The 20,410-nt window shown below is 37.2% G+C and overlaps 1 protein-coding gene and 1 long non-coding RNA gene across 2 annotated transcripts; one reads left to right on the plus strand and one right to left on the minus strand.

Annotated features, from left to right (window-relative positions):
- The first annotated feature begins 49 nt into the window (after window positions 1-49).
- LOC114289248 (uncharacterized) lies at window positions 50-16,400 on the plus strand. The gene is made up of 14 exons (XM_028232916.2): window positions 50-500; window positions 6,583-6,744; window positions 7,030-7,095; window positions 7,272-7,415; window positions 7,608-7,721; window positions 7,931-8,032; window positions 8,170-8,355; window positions 10,660-10,749; window positions 10,816-10,950; window positions 12,170-12,292; window positions 12,831-12,916; window positions 12,993-13,605; window positions 13,712-13,789; window positions 15,100-16,400. Exons 1-14 carry the CDS (start codon window positions 252-254, stop codon window positions 16,141-16,143), a joined length of 3,192 nt encoding a protein of 1,063 aa, XP_028088717.2. The 5' UTR covers window positions 50-251; the 3' UTR covers window positions 16,144-16,400.
- On the minus strand, window positions 112-4,323 carry LOC145798801 (uncharacterized). Its single transcript, XR_014340441.1, has 2 exons — window positions 3,422-4,323; window positions 112-2,516 (listed from the first exon to the last, which is right to left on the minus strand). It is a non-coding gene; the product is annotated as an uncharacterized LOC145798801 (long non-coding RNA).
- Window positions 16,401-20,410: the final 4,010 nt, after the last annotated feature.

Raw genomic sequence — 20,410 nt, forward strand, 5'->3', positions numbered from 1 at the left:
CTATTGGAGATGAAGGGACACAATGGTAATTCCGACCAAGAGGTCCCATACACCGCTCCTCCCTGCCTCCCAGCCTTTCTATAAAATGCCCCAAACCTCTCGTTCTCCCCCTTTTTCACCCCCCCATTTTGAACACGCGCGCGCGCGCACACACACTCTCTCTCACTCTCTAAAATTATACATACAAAAGTAATAATAAAGCAGGACTTTGGGGGAGAGAGAGGGAGAGACATCAAGAAGACGACCAAGAGATGAGGAAGTTCTTCACCAGAAACTCCGGCGACTCTCACCAGCTCTCACCGGAGCCTCCTTCGCCGTCGTTCTCCTCCGTCTCTTCCACCGGTCCGGCGAGGCCGATCCGCCTCGTGTACTGCGATGAGAAAGGGAAGTTCCGAATGGATCCGGAGGCCGTCGCGACTCTTCAGCTCGTCAAGGAGCCCGTCGGCGTCGTCTCCGTCTGCGGCCGCGCTCGCCAAGGCAAGAGCTTCATATTGAATCAGGTTATCCCTTTCAATTCCTTCCCATAAATATAAAAACTTGAAATGTTTGAGGAAATTTTTTATGTTTATTATTGGGTAATTTATTGTTTTATCGAGAAAATTGATGTAAATAGTTCATGGAGTGTGTTGTTTAGAGTTCTGAAATTAGGGTTTTGGTAATTGCTAGTGTGATTAGTAACTAGAATTGGGTATTTAGGCAGGAGCTTCATATTGAATTAGGTTATCCCATTTTTGTTCCTTCTCATAAAAGTCCAATGTTTGGAGATCATTTTTATGTTTATTCTGTAATTTTTAGTGTTTTACACTATTCTCTTTTTCTAGAAAATTGATGTATATAGTTCATGGCATGTGTTTGTTTTATTTGAAGGGTATAGTTCTGAAATTAGGGTTTTGGTAGTTGCTAGTGGGATTAGTAACTAAAATTGGGTATTTTTGGATAAGGAGAACTAACAATCATGGTCAACTAGTTACGGCAATACAACCAACTAGAGGATTGGAGGGCAGTGGAAATTGTGTGTAGAATGTATTGACTGTTTAATTTTGTTGTATATGTTCTCATGCACAAATGTGCCAATGTGGTGTATTTACATGGACATCTGGTGTGTCATGATTTTAGGATTGCAATAAGGTAGGTGAATAAATAAATAGCAAATTTAAACAGTACAAAAATAACTATAGATTAATAAAATATTTATGCTTCGTGTTTCCTTTTTAGCACATTCAAGCAAGGATTGGGGTTGATGTAGTTATGAGTCCCAAAAATATCTTCAACTTCTCATCATGGAGTTCATGGGGCTGACCAAACTGGTACAAGTTAAATGCTGTTGGTTTTATTTGTCTTTTCTCTTTCAAGAAACTAGTTTGAGTCACATGATTGAGTGAATGAGGACCTTGGCATGGAGTGATTAGTAGGCTGCTTGGACTTTGAACTCTGATAGACCACTATAGTTTATCTTATCTTGTTGTGAGAATTGAGTTTGGGTTTTAGCTTGTAGTTAAGTTTTCATTTATGTAATTGGTGTCTTCTGGTTTTTACATGGCACTAATTCAAGAAGAGATCCAATACTGTTAAGCCTATGCCTAAGTTTATGTCTAAGTTTCATCTTTTATGTCTAAGTTTCATCTTTTATGCCTAAGTTTCACCACACAATTGAAATTTCTTGAGTAATAACCATGTCTAATTAATTTTAGGGTAAATTACACTGACTTCTCCTAAGGTTTGGACAAACTACAAGTAATTTCACAGTTTTGGCATAATTACACTGGCCTTCTTTTTATTAAGGCTAAATGGACCGAAACTAATACAAATAATAGAAATAGTGTGAAGATACAAATAATAGAAATAGAAATAAGGAGAAATAAATATTTCAGTGTAAATGATATGAAAATATTATATTTCCAAATGGGCTAATTGTTTTGAGTATTAAAACCTTAAGGGAGTCCAATATAATTATGTCAAAACTGTGTGACTTGTTGTATTTTCTCTAAACCTCAGGGGAGGTTAGTGTAATTTTTTATGGTTGAATTTTTCTTGCATCTTGTTTTTATGACTTGCCCATTAAATTAATTTCATGAGAAATCTATAGCACCAACTGAATGAAACATGTTAGGATAGAAGTGGAGGTTAGGGCACTTATTGTGAGTGGTTCATATAGCACCGTCAGCAAACTTAATTAGAGAAACTTGTGATTGAGCTCATCTCAACTTGTGAAGCCTTAATTCCAGTTATTGAGTGTTGGCTATATGGATTATTTCTTTGGTTGGCTCGGCTAAAAGGCATATCTTCAATGAAGTCTAAAGAAAAAATACTTATTAAAAAAGTCACAAGCAGTAATGCCTTTTCTCACACTACTTTTAACAAATGTGCTTGACCATGGAACAAGGTAGCTAGGATAGACTATTGTGCAGGAATAGCTAGTTTTTACCTTGTTGGGGATTGATTCTAAGAAACACAACACTTCTAAGATGTTTTGTCTGTGTTGGGCACATGTCGAAATTGACACTTGTTGGACATATCTTGACACATGTTGGACCAAGGTTCTGAAAAGTGGTTGCGGTCGCTGTAACGGTGGCGGTGACGCGGTTGCGGTTGCGGGGTGTAAAGGCCGTAGTGTAACGGTTGCGGTAACCGGAACCGTGAATTTTTTTATTTTTCGCACAATTTGAAAAAAACTTACCGATACACACATTTTTTTTTTATATGATCATATTTATTGGGTTAAAAATAAATATTGATCAATTTTTGTAAATTTTTAAGTATGATTCAATATATTTTATATTTTTAAATCATTATAAACTGAGTTTTTTACATTTTATTTTAATAATTAATGACTTTATATTATACAAAAAATCAATCACTAACTATTATATATAAGATAAACAATAACAAAAGTAAGAGAATAAATAAGAGCCCCAATATATATATATACATATTTTAACCAACCCAAATAGATAATGACCACTCTTATTATTATTATTATTATTTTCAAACAATATATCTAGATAGACACACACAAACAAAATGATTTAGTGATAGCAGTTGAATAGAATAACATAGGTCATACAGCTTAAACAAATCAATAACATGTTCTTCATTTTCCTTCCTCTCTCTCTATCTCTTGATTCTCCATTTTCTCTTTTTATCTTCCCTCTTCTCTCTCTCTTCTCCCATTTTCAGTTTTTTTTGGTGTATTTTTTCGAAAGAAACAATTTGGAACCGTTACGTAACGGTGCGTAACAGGCCGTTACAATTGTTACGGCGCCGTTACAACCACTACGGCAGCCGCTACAGCCGACACACCTGTGAATCTCAATCACACTGCAAAAGCGGCCGTAACGGGTGGCGGTAACCGCCAAAACCGTTACGTAACGGCGTTACGTAACGGTTGCGGCCGCTTTTTAAAACCTTGTGTTGGACACACATCCAAACGTGTCCTATTGTTTTAGTGTTTTTAGTGCTAGACACGATCCCTCCTCTTTAGGCCTTTGAATTTCAAACTCTAAAGCCTAAAATTCCAATGTGATTGTAGATAGAGTTTTATTTTTTTTATTATAAATATATATTAGAACCTTTTGTTTACACTTTCCCCAATATATAGAATGTGGATTTTTTTTTGGATATAATAACATTAAATATATTTGTGACATTTAAAAAAAAGAAATTATTATTTTCATGTACATATATGAATATATTTGTTGTCGTGTTGTTATTTTAAAAAAAAAAAACGTTGTTTCATCATGTCAATGCTTAAACTTGGCCTAATAACCTTGAGGTTGTAGGTTCGAACCTGGGAGCAAACCCTTTTTGCAAATTATGTCAAATGTTTGGTTTGTACCCAATCTACCCATGCCAGACCCCCACCAGATAGGGGCTAAAATGGGTGTCGTTTTTTTCTTGTAGCGTGTTGGTATTGTGTCATAGCCATGCTTCTTACAAATCGTTTTATTTCGTCTTTAATGTGTGCTAAAAATGTTGCCCAAGGAGTTTGGTGATTGACATGATTAACCACACATGACGAAGAGGAAGATAATGGCCTACGTGTGTTAGAAGCTAAATTTTCAAACATTAGAAATAATATGTTTGACTAGTGTTATTAAAGGCCATAGATGCATAAGGTCTCTTGGGGTCTAGGTGCAAGGCGCAAGCTTCACCGAAGTGAGACGCACCTTGTACGTAAAAAATTATATAATTTAATACAAGCAAATAATTTAGGTTGCAACATAAGTAAAATGAAATATTAAACATTTAAAAATATAAATACCAGCAAACATTAATGTTTTAACATAGACAAATGAACAATATTTCAAAGTTTAATATAAAACTTGAATAAGAAGAGAGGGAAGAAGAAGAATAAGGAGCGGGATAAAAAAAATGATCGGCCTGAAGAAGGATGAGAAAGAGAAAGAGACCGGAGAATAAGCATAACAAGATGGAAGGCAACAACATCACAACCATGTGAAGCAGAAGATAACAACGTAGAAAATAGAAATACAGAAGACAACAACGTAAAGAAGAAGAGAAGAGAATGAGAGAAAACTGTAAGAAGAGCGGAAGAAGAAAACAAGAACGTGGAGAAGAATTTTTGGAGTTGTTGGACTAGATAATGAGGGCAAGCAGTAGCAAAGTGTTCTTCGGAGATTAAGAATTAGGGCTAATTTTTCTTTTATTGTTGATTTGGGGCTTAATGCCCAATGTATTTGCATGTGTAATATGAGTAGGGATCTTCTATAGCTGCACCATATTAAATGAATGGTTAAATTTCAAACAAAACCAATCAAAGCAACAATAAAAAAAATGCCCTCAAGGCACAGGCCTTGGCCCAGTTGCATGCCTTAAGCGCGACTTATCGAAATCCCTTGTCCTGGAACACTGCAAGGCGCACATTTTGGGCCTAGATGGGACTTGGGCCTAGACGTGCCTTGAATAACACTGTGTTTGATTGTACACCCAACTAAATAAAATATGAAATATTATGAATAACAAATGCATAGAAATTGTATTAATAGTAGTGAAAGTGGGAGTACCCTTGATATTTAGAGACTTTGTAGTTTTGAGAATATAGGATCCACGAGGAAGTGCAATATAAATTCTAGAAGGGTTCGGTTATCTTGAAAGTGCTATATAAATTCTATGGTCTTGGTGTAATAGGGCACAACCATCTAATTGTGAGAACCTCTGCCTATAACAAAACAAGAATAATTTCTTGAAGTTGTTCTTTCATATTTAGGACCCCATTGTTAAGTTACCAATTTTTCCAAAAGCTTAAGTTGTTAGGAAATGGGCCCAACAATGTATATCAAGCTATTCAACACCCTCCCTCACGTGCAACCCCATCTTGCACGTGGAGAGACAAACAGAGAACCAAACAGAAGGAGAAGCAAACAACCAAATAAAGAGGAAGAAACCAAACAGGGACATAATACCAAATGCTAATGGAGAGATTTGAATCCATGCTAAGTTACCAATTTCTCCAAAAGCCTAAGCTGTTAGGAAATGAGCCCAACTATGTATATCCTATGTTATATGGACTCGGGTATGGGTGTCGGATGCAGATATGTATTTAGAGGTCGGACTCATCAAATCATAAATTTAAGGGTACGCGGACTTGGCAAAAAAGTGTCATTTTTTAATCAAGTATGTGAGATAAAATGGTGCTATATGTAACTTATAGTGTCAAAAAGACATTTCTAGCAATTATACAACAATATGTATGTATAATAATAGTGTTATATAAAATTATATAAGAAGTATCACATATTACATATCCCATGCCCTTGTCCGAGTGTCGGATGTCTGACACAAGTATTTGATTTATTTTGAAGAGTCTGTGTAACATAGTGTATATCAAGCTATTTAACACCCACATCATATCTTAAATTTCAATATGAGTTGAAACCTTTTTATCCTTCATTTTGAACAGCAAAACTAATAAATCTTCTGAATTTTGTAGAGACATCAGGTTTGTGAGGATTGTATAGGGCCTAGAAACTAACTACTTATGGTTTGACGAGATTTAGGGGTTGTTTGGGATGCCCTAAATAAGTGCACTTTTTGATTTTTTATGAAATATGGGTTGGATTTGAAGTGATGTGGTAGAGAGGTGATGTGACCTAAATAAGATGATGTGACTTAAATAGGATAGTAACTTTTTGACTTTTTGGCTTTTTCAAAGGATGCCAAACTTAGCCTTAGAATTTAGGGACACAGAGATAGGCCTCAGATGACTATTGTTGCCTTCTTAATCACTCTCTTTTGCTATACAAAGCATTGCTGACAAAACAAACTTTTGCTTGCCAGTAATTAACATCTTGCACACAATTTTTCAATATTTAAACATGTAAGGCCTCAGACCATTATTTCCTGTTACTATGGTTTATATCCTAATTTATTTATGGTCAGTTCAGTAGATGCAGCATGGAGCTCTAGTTCAAAGTGATATGAGTTGTTAATTTATGATGCCATCTCTATAGTATGCATGTTTGCTTCTTTTACCACTGAATAATCTAAATATTACATAACAAGAAATTTTTTTATACGTCACATCCGTAACTAAAAATTGCTGCCTTCAATTATGTTCTGTAGCTTCTTGGAAGGAGCAGTGGATTTCAAGTTGCCTCAACTCATCGACCTTGTACAAAAGGGCTTTGGTTGTGGAGTGCACCCATAAAGAGAATTGCCCTTGATGGAACTGAATACAACCTTTTACTGTTAGATAGCGAAGGAATTGATGCTTATGATCAAACGGTTAGTTTTTATTCTTTTACAAGAATGAACTGATGGTGATTATGTAACTTTCCCGTATTTGTTCAGAATTACTGTCCTAGATATGTTTCTTGTTATTGTACTCTTCTTACTCATCCCTGTAGTTATTTTGCATCTTTCCCTATATCCAATCTCCATTTTTCTTTCATCTTGTTGGTACTATCTTTTGATGTTTTTTATTGTGTTTATTTATTCATACATTGTGTTGTGATGAAATCTTATTTTCCTTTTTTTTTTCTTCTTTTTCCTTTTGTTTGTGTTCAACAGGGGACATACAGCACGCAGATTTTCTCCTTAGCTGTTCTCTTATCAAGCATGTTCATATACAATCAGGTTGGTTGGACAGTCTGACAACTTGATCATTTAAGAGAACATTGTCAGAGTCTCCCAACTTGTGATTTGATGCATCTTTTGTTCTCAAATATAGTTTTTAATGTCTGTAATTTATATCAGATTTATTCTTTGCCTATCTTACTTAATCTGCTATTTATGTTTTCTGTATAATTCAGATGGGTGGTATTGATGAAACAGCGCTTGATCGCCTCTCTCTTGTTACTGAAATGACTAAACATATTCGTGTTAGAGCCTCTGGAGGAAGGAGTACTGCTTCTGAGCTTGGGCAATTCTCCCCAATTTTTGTCTGGCTTTTAAGGGTATTTTGGTGTCTATCATTGTTTATCTGTTTGTTCAAATATTAAATATAAACTGTCATGTCAGCTGGTATTTGTTCTGTGGTTTTCCAATATGAGTTTTTTGATAGTATTGACAGGCTCCCGTGCCTGCTTGTGTGGGGCGTCTGGATTATCTATTCATGGTGACTTCTAAGTTTAACTTCTTACTTGCAGGACTTCTATTTAGACTTGGCGGAGGATAATAGGAAAATAACTCCCCGTGACTACTTAGAGCTAGCTTTGAGGCCAGTTCAAGGTAGTGGAAGGGATATAGCTTCAAAAAATGAGGTTATCATCTAGCGCTACTGCTTCTGGTGATAAAATTGTAGTATATTAAGTGAAAGCACCTGCACGCCTACAATTATTTATGACTTATTTCTGGATTTAAATTTTTTTTTATTTTCCTATGTTTTAGTTTTGAGCACTAGATATTCAAATGCTATCTTGCTGCAATTTTCAAGCGGAGGTACTAATGATACTATAATAATGATTACTAGATTCGTGAGTCCATTCGTGCCCTTTTCCCAGATAGAGAATGCTTCACCCTTGTGCGGCCTTTGAGCAACGAAAATGAACTCCAGCGGCTTGACCAAATTCCTGTCAGTACTTTTTTGTTGTTATATATGTTGTATTACTAATGGTGTTGTTTTTGTTGTCGTTGTTATCATGGTTATGTTTTTTTTTTCTTGTCTGTTTGTTTATTTATTTATTTAATTTTTTTTTGTGTGTGATGCAGATGGACAAATTAAGATCAGAATTTAGATCTGGTCTGGATGCTTTGACAAAGTTTGTTTTTGAGAGGACTAGGCCCAAGCAACTTGGGGCAACAGTAATGACAGGACCCATTCTTGCTCGTATCACTCAATCTTTTCTCGATGCAATTAATAATGGTGCAGTGCCTACAATAACTTCCTCATGGCAGGTTACTACAGTTTCTGGAGCTCTATGTTGTTTCCTGTTCACCTTGTTTCTTACATTTCAGTTTAAACAAAATGTAGGACACGATATGTAAGCGTATAATTTTATATAATTATTATACGTCATATTTTTTAATTTTATAAATTGATTTTATGTCAAATATTTATGGGTCCCAGAAAAATAGGAAGACCAAAAAAACGTTGCAATTCAATGGGCTGTTTTTCTAAATTACAACGAAGATAAATTCTACATGACAAATTGCAAATTGATGGAATTTTTGGCTTAAAAATCAAATATACCCTTTTTTTTCATCCCCTCTTGATTTCCTTCTCCTTCCTTCCTCGGCAACTCGGGCAGCCACACCTGCTGTCTGCCAGCCACCCTTCCCCGGCCACCCCCAACCTTTTCCCCATCTTGTCTGCCACAGCTAGCCCCTCTACTACCCTCTTTGTCCTCTGGCCATGCTTCCCCTCCTCTCTTATACTCCGCCCACCTCTTTCCCCTACCCACCGCAGCCCCAGTACCCCTTCACCATCAAAACCCCTTCTCTACCATCCTCCGTCTTCTCCTGTGCCTCCCCACCCTCCTCTGCCATCCTCTACCCTCTGCAAACTCATTCCCTCCAGAGAGGTATTTGTGCTTCATAGATTATCATTAATATTGGTGTTATGTAGTAACTTTCTTTCTTTCTTTCTTTCTTTCTTTTCTTTTTTTTTTTTTAATTATTTTATTTTATTTTAAATAACAATTAAAGCTAGAAGGAAAGGACAGTTTAAATGCTTTCCCTGGTGTAGTGCCGACCTCACATCCATGGTAGAAAATATTTCTTGTATGGTTTATGTGCTTGCTTGACAAAAACTTTTTTTTGAAATACATGATATTTGTTACCCTTAGTTTGATGAGTTCAAATAGTGGCAATTACTAATAGAGAATTTTCCTTAATCAATTCATGGCCACAAATAGAAGATAAATAAACAAGGCAAAAATATAAAGAGTTCAGTTTGGTTTTTCACTTTTTGATATTGATATGACCATTTATAGTATAGTGGTTCATGAAGGATTCAAAGTTTGGTTTCAATTCATTTTTGCATTGCTCAAGTAAGCTTCCTAGCACACAAGCACATACACTGTTGAGTGTCGGGATTTTTTTGATGAGAAACAAGTTTGTAACTACTGTTACCACTTTCCACTAGGCCAATATAGAGTTCATATCTTCACTTCGTCACTGCTACGTTTTGTGGAAAAGGAGCATATAGAGTTGATAGTTTTTGTAGAAATGTTGATAATTGGTTTTAAATGTGAAGCTAGGATTTCATAAAATAAGATTTTTTATTTCTTTGTTTCTGACCTTGTAATTGTGTATCAGGTTAGTGCACCACTGTAGTGAGAAGAATTATGATGATTCCCAACATCTTTTTTGATTTTATCAAATAATTCTATATAGTAATATTGATTTCTTTAGTTTTGCAAACTCAAACTGAAATAAATATGTAAGTGGTGAAGTTTTAGTAACAAGGATCGGTCCAGTCAATTGAAGTGCTCTAGTTATTACTGGGAGACAATGTTGGTGCTGTTCTGGCAATGCGAAGAAACAAAAATGCGGAAACGATAATTCTAATGGAAAGGGAAAACTACGTTTTAATAATTTATGCAAAAAAGTGGACCATCTTTGTGACATTTTGTGGTTTCTTTTTGGGCTTCCATCTTGTTTGATTTGGTATGTCTTGTTAATATCCTTTTCCTTAGCCACTGATTCAGTTTTTGTCTATCTTCAATTCTACTTTGGCCTTTTAATATATCTTTGTGCTTTGATTAGAGTCTCCACTATTTAAAAGAATGACCACTACATTTTTTTGGCTATGAATCCCATATGTATAGCAAATGGTACTGCCCCTAGACTATTTCCTCAAATTCAATTGAATTTTTGAATTTTTATTTTTGGGTAATGTTAAAATACTTTCCTTAAATTTAGGAAATGGTATTATGGTTTGAGACACTCATTATTGAGACAACAATGTTGAAGGGTTCTTTAGAGGAAATTCTTTTAGATATCAAATGATACTCATGTCTCAATATTTGTTCATTATGAAGAAGAAGAACTGAACTGTTAGTGAATTCTTGGAGGAATTTATTGTGAAGAGTAGTGATACTTGTCTTTTTGTTGTTTCTTATTTTTCGTATTATTTGGTTATGAAATGTTGTAGGTTTGAACTTCTATTGATGGAAGCAAGATGTGTACTTGAGCAAAGTTCATATTAGTTTTAAATGAATTTCCCCTGGAGGTTTCAATTTATATTTTTTTTTGCAGAGTGTTGAAGAAGCAGAGTGTCAAAGAGCTTATGATTTAGCAACTGAAGTTTATATGTCTGGTTTTGACCGTTCAAAGCCCCCTGAGGAAGTGAGTGTCACTTTCTTCCTATTAATTGTTGAATTATATTGCTTTCTAATTTCAAGGTGGTTGTAGGCTGCACTAAGGGAAGCACACGAAGAAGCATTTAAAAAATCGATGTCTGCATTTAATGGTAGTGCTGTAGGGTCTGGTTCAACAAGGCAGAAATATGAAAAGCGTCTCCAGAACTTCTTAAGGAAGGCATTTGAGGTAAAAAAAATTTCTTGTACTTTACTTTTTCTGCTTAAAGATATTTTTAGTAACACAAATTGTTAGATGCATATAGATGATGGCCTTGCTTAGCATTATGTAGTTTCTTTTATTGATATCTTCTTCTTCTTCTTCTTCTTCTTCTTCTTCTTCTTCTTCTTTATTTATTTATTTATTTATTCTTTGTTATGTGACCAGAAATTGCATCAGTCTATGCACTTTCTGCCATCCTATGATTAGCATCTGAATAATTTATGATAATTGTAAAGTGTGTATGAGCAGAAGAATTAAGTCCTAACATTTAAGGATGTATTCATCTAGTAGTGTATAATTATTATATGCTGGTTGCTATTGTTCCAAGCATGCTATGAATTTGTAGATTTTAACTGCAAACAATGAAGTGAGTAAGTTGATATTCTGGGAATCTCTATAAAAAGGAATTACAGGCTAATGATGTTGGAGGCAAAAGTTTGAATCTCTATCTTGCCCAAATGAATGAATTGTGAATGTTCATATACGGGGCTGAAGCCTGCAAATTTTTATTTATTTATTTATTTTACCTACAATTGATTTTTTAGATATAACGAGTGACAGATGAACAGTATGTGTCATGTCTCTCCTGGTCCTTGCACGTGTGTTAGTTATAAAATGCCACACATGTAACAACTGTGTGTGAAATGGAGTGATGGTATCTTAATCAGCTGACAGTATGTCTGAACAATTTACTTATTCGGTTAGTTTTACATAAATTCTTAATCTAATGAATTATAGTTTGCTACCTTTGTAGATTACATATTTATGAGTTTTAGGTGATATATGCTGTGAAAGCTCATTTTTTACTTTATAAGAACCAACAAAATCTACCACGCAGAAGTCTCACCAACATATTTGGGACTTCGGGTTTTTAGTAAAAACTGGAACATATGCAGGCCATGATTTAAACTAGGATAGGATTTGGTTTGGCTCAGATCAGACTTTGAATCTAAATTTCCAGTGCCTACTTCAGCAAAATTTGCAGATGACAAAACCTACAGATTAGCTTTTCGCTGTGCACCCAGGAAAAATTTGAAGTCTTCCACTTTGAGTGAATAGTTCTAGAGTATGCAGGGTGTGATGTCTTTGGAAATTACCTAAATTAGATTCATTCTGTCAAGTAGTTATTGCCCACCTTTATTTTGACACAATTGCAGGTACTGATTTAGATTTGTTACTGATGCAGGACTTCAAAAGGGATGCTTTTAGAGAGGCATACTTACAATGTTCAAATGCTATACAGAACATGGAAAAGGAACTAAGAACAGCTTGTCATGCTCCTGATGCAAAAATAGATAATGTTCTTAAGGTAAGCATGAATCGTTCTGGTTGTTGTATTTGAAATTGAAAGCAAACATTTTGTTTTTAGTGTCAGAAGAATTAATTTCAAGCATTCTTTGGCTGACTGATAGACTACCATTAAAAACAAGAGATTTAACAATAGGCCAAGTGGTTGATGCTTGTGGCTAGGGGTGCGGTTTGCGTAGTTTGAGTGCAGTAAGCTGTTTTGGAAGGTTAATGTAACAAGTTGTGGTAACAGCAGGAGTGGCAGCAACATTGCATGGACAAGGACATGATACAGAGGATTCCTTGCACTGCTAGTCGCAAGGGATTCTGTTGTAAGCATATGCAGTTTTCCCTAATTTCTACTTGATATCAATTAATTAATCCTTAGTCATCCTCTCTTTTCTTTCTTTCTTTCTTTCTTTCTTTATTTTAAACTGGATTGTTGCGCGTGGTTGCTCTCTCCTCTGGTACACTATGAGGGTTTGTAGAATTAGTAAATGCATAGATTTGGCATGTTGTTGGTCCTTGGAATATGATATGTCTATGACTTCGCTATGCAGGTTCTTGATGATCTTGTATCCAAGTATGAAGCATCGTCACATGGTCCAGAAAAATGGCAGAAACTGACTGCATTTTTAAGGCAGAGGTTTGTATCAGCAATTGTTACTTAATAATATGGTTTTGAATCTTAACTTACTATCTAACTTTGTCAATCTCCCCAGTTTGGAAGGTACAGTTGCTGATCTCATTAAGAAGCAAATAGATCGAGTTGGATCAGAGAAGAGCTCCCTCATGTTGAAATGCCGCTCAATTGAAGATAAGATGGGGTTGCTCAACAAGCAATTGGAAGCTAGTGAAAAGTATAAATCTGAATATTTGAAGCGTTATGAGGATGCTATAAATGACAAGAAGAAGCTTGCTGATGATTATATGAGTCGGATTACGAACTTGCAGAGCAAATGTAGCTCACTGGAAGAGAGGTGTTCTAGCTTATCGAAAACATTAGATTCTGCCAGGTTGGAGTCCACAGATTGGAAAAGAAAATATGAACAGGCTCTATCAAAACAGAAGGCTGAAGAAGGTCAGGCAAGCTCAGAAATAGCGATTCTCAAGTCGAAGAGCAGTGCTGCAGAGGCAAGGTTGGCTGCTGCAAGGGAACAAGCTCAGTCTGCTCAAGAGGATGCAGAGGAGTGGAAACGGAAGTATGACATTGCTGTTAGAGAAGCAAAAGCTGCTCTAGAGAAGGCAGCAGTTGTTCAAGAACGGTCAAATAAGCAAACACAGCTGAGGGAAGATGCTTTGAGAGAAGAATTTTCTGTTAGCTTGGCTGAGAAGGTGAATCTCTCTCTCTCTCTCAGTAATTCCTTGTGCCATAAATTATGATTATGGCACTTCAGGATGCCAAAAGATTGATGTATTTTCTTTGCTAATGAACTTGCAGGAAGAGGAAATAAAGGATAAGGCTGCAAAGATTGAGCATGCGGAGCAGCGCTTGACAACTTTGAGTTTGGAATTGAAGGTCAGTTTGGGGGTGTTAACACCATCTAGAAACAATCCGTTACATCATGCACATGCGCATTGTTTTTACATGGATACACATTAGGACGGGAACAATCAGAAACGGAATATACTGATTTTTATATGCTAGTTTGTAGAGATCATTTACTCATACTATGTGATTGTTTAAATATGCTTTGCATTTGATGTGATATTTGGTTCATTGGTAGAATATAGATATCATGATGGGTTTGATTGATATACATATAGTGGACTGTTGCTGTGTAGTGGTGGCTGTGTTTCTACTTGTAGGCTAAGTAGCACAAATAAGGACGAGACATGACACAAACATGCTGACACGTTGATTTTTTAAAAAATGTGAGACACAACACGTTAGGTACACCTTAAAATTTTATATTTTTGTAAATTTAGTATGTCATATATATGTAATTTATTGAAAGATAATGAAAAATATTTAGTGCGTAATACTCATTATATTAAAATGCTTTTATAACTTAAATATCAAAATATCATTCATGTAACAATTACATTGTAAATGATGCAAAACGATTATAGAACCAGTGTTTTAAAAAGCTCTAGGCATACCGAGGCGATAAGGTCTCCTATAGCCTTAGCGCGAGGCGCGAGGCGAGGTGCGCGCCTCACCAAAGCGAAGCTCAAATAGTAGAAGAAAAGCAAAATTATAAAATAGGCAATATTTTGAAGATAAAAAATATATATATATAATTTAAAAAATCATAACAAATTTTGATAATCTCGAAACATAACATTCAATCTTCTAAAAATTAGAAATATAATATCCAACAAGAGATATAAAGCATAACATTCAATTTTTTATCACTTTCTGCTCTCTTTTGACCACATTTGGTCATTTTATATTGAAGAGTTTTGGTGTTGGAGAGGCGGCAGTAGTGGTGGGTCAGTGGAGATGTTGAGGAAGAGGGTGAGTAGGTTGAGAAATTAGGGTTTTGATTTTCTAAGGTTTGAGTCTTTTGTGGTAATTTTAAATAGGGATAAAATAGTATAAAAAAAAAAAAATTGAAAAATGGAGTGTGTGATGAGATGATTTGGTAGTGTAAATAGAAGCCCCCATATAAAATGCACACGGTACATTTTGATAAATTTACTATTATGCCCACGCATAGATATTTAATTCTTAATATGGTAATTATGATTAGTGGTATCATATATGAACGAAAATGCGAGCCAGCTTGAGTTAAACTTGGTATAGAACCTTGTAGCCATATATGCATGTCGATAAATATATACTATGTATTCATGGTATTTAATTGTGCTCTGCTCTCATTACAGGCTGCTGAGTCAAAGATAAGGAATTATGATTTAGAAATTTCAAAGGTGAAGCATGAAATTAAGGAGTTGGGCGAAAAGTTAGAAACTGCAAATGCAACAGCTCAATCATTTGAAAGACAAACTAAGATGTTGGAACAAGAAAAATTATATTTGGAGCAAAAATACCAATCTGAGTTCGACAGGTTTGAGGAAGTTCAAGACAGGTGTAAAACTGCTGAGAGAGAAGCGAAAAGAGCTACTGAGTTAGCTGATAAAGCGCGGGCCGAGGCAGCCACTGCTCAAAAGGAAAAGAGTGAGATTCAGCGAATAGCAATGGAAAGGTTGACCCAAATTGAGAGGGCCGAGAGGCACATTGAAAGTTTACAGAGGCAGAAAGCTGACCTGTCTGATGAAGCCGAGAGGTACCGTGTCGCTGAAATGGATGCGGTTTCCAAAGTTGCAATGCTGGAGGCAAGGGTTGAAGAAAGGGAGAGAGAAATCGAAACGCTTTTAAAATCCAACAATGAACAGAGGGCTACGACGGTTCAAGTCCTTGAGAGTCTGTTAGAGACCGAGCGTGCAGCACGTGCAGAAGCAACCAACAGGGCCGAAGCGCTCTCGGTAAAGTTGCAAGCCACACAAGGAAAACTTGATTCACTCCAGCAAAAGATGACTGAAGTTCGTCTAAACGAAACAGCGTTGGATAATAAGCTGAAAACTCAATCTCATGGAAAACGGGTAAGAGCAGATGGATATGAGATGGGTGTCGACTCTGTTCAGGATATGGATACCAATGAGAAAGGAGTGAGAGGAAATAAGAGGTCAAGAAGTACGACCAGCCCGTTAAAGACAACGCAGCCAGAAGATGGAGGTTCAGTGTTCAAGGGTGATGATGAGAATCACAGCCAGCAAACCGATTCAGATGATTATACGAGGTTCACTGTTCAGAGACTCAAGCAGGAACTCACAAAGCATAATTTTGGTGCTGAGCTGCTTCAATTGAAGAATCCCAACAAGAAAGATATCGTTTCGCTTTACGAGAAACACGTTCTCCAGAAGTTGTAATAAATGAAATTGTTGTCTATCTTAGGAAGTTTGGTTCAATGTATTGATTTGATAGAGAACTGGGTTATGAACGCAGAGTAACGAAACACGATGGTGGGTTGTTTTTCTGAAACATCATCAGCATTAGTACAGAGCTTTTACTTCTGTTTTTGGTGTAATTAGAAAGGTTTTTCTTCGTATTTCTTGTTTGTGTGGAATGTTAATTTTGTAGTTATTTTTGGTGAAATATTTTTATATAATTTGTGTGATTATTACTATGTTTAAGTAACCACAACAGCATATATTGCATGTGGCTGTTAACACTAGTCTGTGCTTAGGGTTTTGTGATGTTGAGGTGGGAAATTTCTATGAGATCTGTAATGTAAGTTATGAATAATAGTGCGGAGTCTGATATTCTAGTTTTTGTGTTTTTATTGTGTTTTCGCTCCAATATTATTCATCGTGCTATACAGGGTTATTATTGAAATGAGTTCATTCGCATGCCAGGATATTTGCAATTTGGTTTTCTTTCCTCTGATAGGTGGTTCTTTTTCTTTTTTGCTTTCGTATTCCCTCGCTCCTACATTTCTTCTTCTCTTGTTAGTGTTTCAAAATAATAGGGTTAGGGTTTTAAAAGATTAATTACATTTTACCTCTTTATGGTTTGATCGAAAAACACATTATCTCTATGTAGTTTAGAAATATATACTTAACCCCTTTATAGTTTGGAGTGAAGTGTAATGTAACAGATTTTGTCTAAGTTAACTGTGTATGTGTAACACACATTGAATTAAGCGCGTGAGACATACATTAGCCTCAAAATAGATTGATAAAATGGCATTTTTGCCCCGTTTTTTTCTTTTTTTCTTTTTCTTCTCTGTTTTTCTTTTCTTCTTCGCTTCTTATTACTGTATTGCAGCAGCTAACCCACTTTACCCTCGCCTTCTACTTCTATCTTGCGACTACCCATTATCTCCTTCCTTTCATTTCCTTTAATTTTTACCATGGTTACAGGATATATGTATATATGTATTGATGTATATAGGGGTGTGGATTAGTGCCTTATTTGGTTGGGGGACAACCATGGCTGCTTCCTTGAAAAAAGAAAATAAAGGAGGAAAGAACATAAATTGGTAAGGCAGCCAAAGAAAGAATTGGTTGGTGATTTCAATTATACCAATATGATATACATACATACATACATACATACATACATACATATGTAGTAGTGTATGTGTGTGGTTTTAATTTGGGAAAAACCTATTTGATTATGATATGCAACATGGGTCGAGCTTCTTGTTTGAGTTTCAGTTTTTGCTGGGGGGTTGCTGTGCATTTGGGACCCAGAGGTCTTTTAACTGAAGGAGTGTTGCAGCAATAGAAGGTTTCTAAATCTTTTGAGTGTTATTGAATGTTTATGCTCCCAGTGATACAAACAGTAGAAGCAAGCTTTAGGATTGCTTGTTAAAACTCAACATTGATTTCCCAAATCCTTGGTGTATGGGATGGGATTTCAATGAAATCAGAAATATAGGGGAGAGAATTGGTTGTTCAAGAAGAGACAAAGGAATGAGGGACTTCAATTATTTTATAGATAAATGTGAAGTGATTGAAATACCTTTACTGGGTAGGAAGCTTACTTGGTGCAATGCTCAGAATGGGAAAATGTGGAGTAGGATTGATAGGGTAATGCTTAACCCTGAATGGCTAGTGATGTTCAAAATGAAATTATGGGGTCTGCCTAGGTTGGTTTTTGACCATTGTCCATTACTATTAATAGAAGATGAGAGGGATTGGGGTCCTACGCCATTTGGGTTCATTAATGCATGGACGCTATACCCAAACTTCTCCTCAATCCTGGAGAAAACATGGAATGAGATCACAATAGATGGATGGGTTAGGCATGTTTTACTGCAGAAATTGAAGGTGTTGAAAGTAATATTAAAGTGGAACATTGAAGTGTATGGGAATGTTTCAACAAAATGAAAGAGGCAGAAATTGAACTTGACTCACTGGACATCATTGCTGAAGGCAGACCTTTAAATGATGCTGAAAAAGATAGAAGAAAGGAATTGAGAGGTGAAGTGTGGAGACTGAATAGAATGGTGGAATGGCTTTGGTAACAAAAGTCTAGAGTGAACTGGACCCTAAATGGGGACAAGAACACTAAATTCTTCCATATTATGGAGTAGGAATCTGATTAATGACATAACAGTTAATGGTGAGGTCCTTGAAGAACCAGCAAGGGTAAGGCAAGAGGTGTTATTGCATTTCAAAAAACAATTTACTGAGAGCTGGGGTTCAAGACAAGTTTTGGAGGGGCATTCAAATCTGTGGAAGCAAGTTTTGCATTTCAAGGTTTAGAAGTTGAGTTATCAGAAACTGAGATTTAGGCTGCAATTATGGAATGTAATGGCAATAAAGCACCAGGTCCAGATGGGTTTAATTTACTCTGCTACCAAAAACATTGGAAGGTTATAAAGAAGGAGATAATTAAGTTCATGAAGGAATTTTACAGCCAAAGCAAGTTATCCTATGTTATTAATAGTTCATTCATTACACTGATTCCAAGGAAAGAAAATCCATCAGAGATGGCTGATTACAGACTCATCCTTCTAGTGAGCTCTATGTATAAGATCCTATCAAAAGTCCTCGCACACAGATTGAAGAGGGTACTTACTGAAATTATTGGCGGATCACAATCAGCTTTCATAGGAGGAAGAAATATTCTAAAGGAGTGTTTATAGCAAATGAAATAGTGGATGGATGGAAGAAATCTAAAAAGAAAGGTGTAGTTATTATGCTTGATTTTGAGAAAGTTTATGACTCAGTCAACTGAAAATTTCTCTTCTCTATGCTTGGAAATTTTGGCTTTGGTGAAAGGTGAATCTCTTGGATGAGAGAATGTGCATCTTCAGCAAGGTAATCTGTGCTTGTGAATGGGTCACCAACTAATGAGTTTTTACCTCAGAGAGGATTGAGACAGCGTGATCCCCTCTCCCTCTTTTTGTTCAATATAGTGGCTGAGGGTTTAAATATCCTCATGAATAGAACTTTTGATTTGGGTATTGAGAGGGTGATTTATGCTCCGGCGTTGGGCCGAGGTATAAACCGAACAGGTTGGGGGCCAGCAGAGCAGTGGGCCGAGATGATCGACTGTTCACCCGGAGATGGGCTACCAGAACTTGGGCCGGGCAGAGTTTGGACTATGTGCTGCCCCGAACCGTGCAGAAGGTGCTCGGCCAGGAAGTGACCGCTCAGACCAGGATGCTCGGTCCGAGGATTGTCGAGATCAGACAGACCGAGAGGCCGGCGCTCGGAAAGGCGCGGTCAGCCGAGGTAGTTGACTGACCGGCGAGAAGACCGACCAAAGGAGGATCCCGGGCTAAGCTTTGCCGAGATGCCGCCTAGCCCGGTCCTTCATTCGGTTATCCGGTCGGGCGCTTAAGGTATGAAGCATGGTATGACCGAGGTAGGGCAGCTCGGCTGCCGAGCTCCAGCTATGCTGGCAGGCAGTTGAGAGCAGGTGATGAACGGCATGGTTTAAGCTGACAGATGGGATAGCAGAGCCACGTGTCAGGAGATGACAGGGAGTGGATATGGGGCACAGAAGGTATATAAGCCTGTCTGCGCCCCCCATACGCGACAGACGAACACTCTGTAAGAAAATCCTTACACTCAAACACTCTCTCCCTTCTCTCTATTCCCTCTAAGGTGTGTGCTAACTTGACCGTCGGAGGGTTTTTCCGGCCACACACCGCCGGGTAGCTCATCCTTATTGACTCGCAGGTGATCGGACATCGACGGAGCTCGGAAGAAAGGAATACGGGCACGCCGGAATATTTGCTCCCCGTACAATTGGCGCCGTCTGTGGGAAGCTTGACAGACAAAACCTTGTCTTCCAGGTTCATCTGATCGCCGTCCATGGCGAACAACGACGAGTTCCCGTTGTCCGCCATCGATGGAGCCACCCCGGAGTATACCCGAAGGAGAGAGGGACCACCTGCCGTCCATCCAATGGCTGAGTTGGGGACGCTCACTGGAGGACAGTCAGGAGACGCGCGGGATAAGCGCGGAAGGAGTCATGGGCATTCACGGAGTCCAGACGGTCACCGGCAGAGGGACTCACACGCCAGGCGACTGGAAAGCAAGTTAAGGGACCAAGACGCTGTCATCAGGCGGATGGCGGCGGAGATGGAGGATCTTAAACGGCATGTCAAAGGGAAAGGTGTAGCTGGAGTGGGTGACCACAGTGAGCGCACCCTATCCCGCCGTTCAGGCGGACAGA

The sequence above is a fragment of the Camellia sinensis genome, chromosome 9 (genome assembly GCF_055761805.1).
Source record: "Camellia sinensis isolate YWXY chromosome 9, ASM5576180v1, whole genome shotgun sequence".
NCBI classification, from domain to species: domain Eukaryota; kingdom Viridiplantae; phylum Streptophyta; class Magnoliopsida; order Ericales; family Theaceae; genus Camellia; species Camellia sinensis.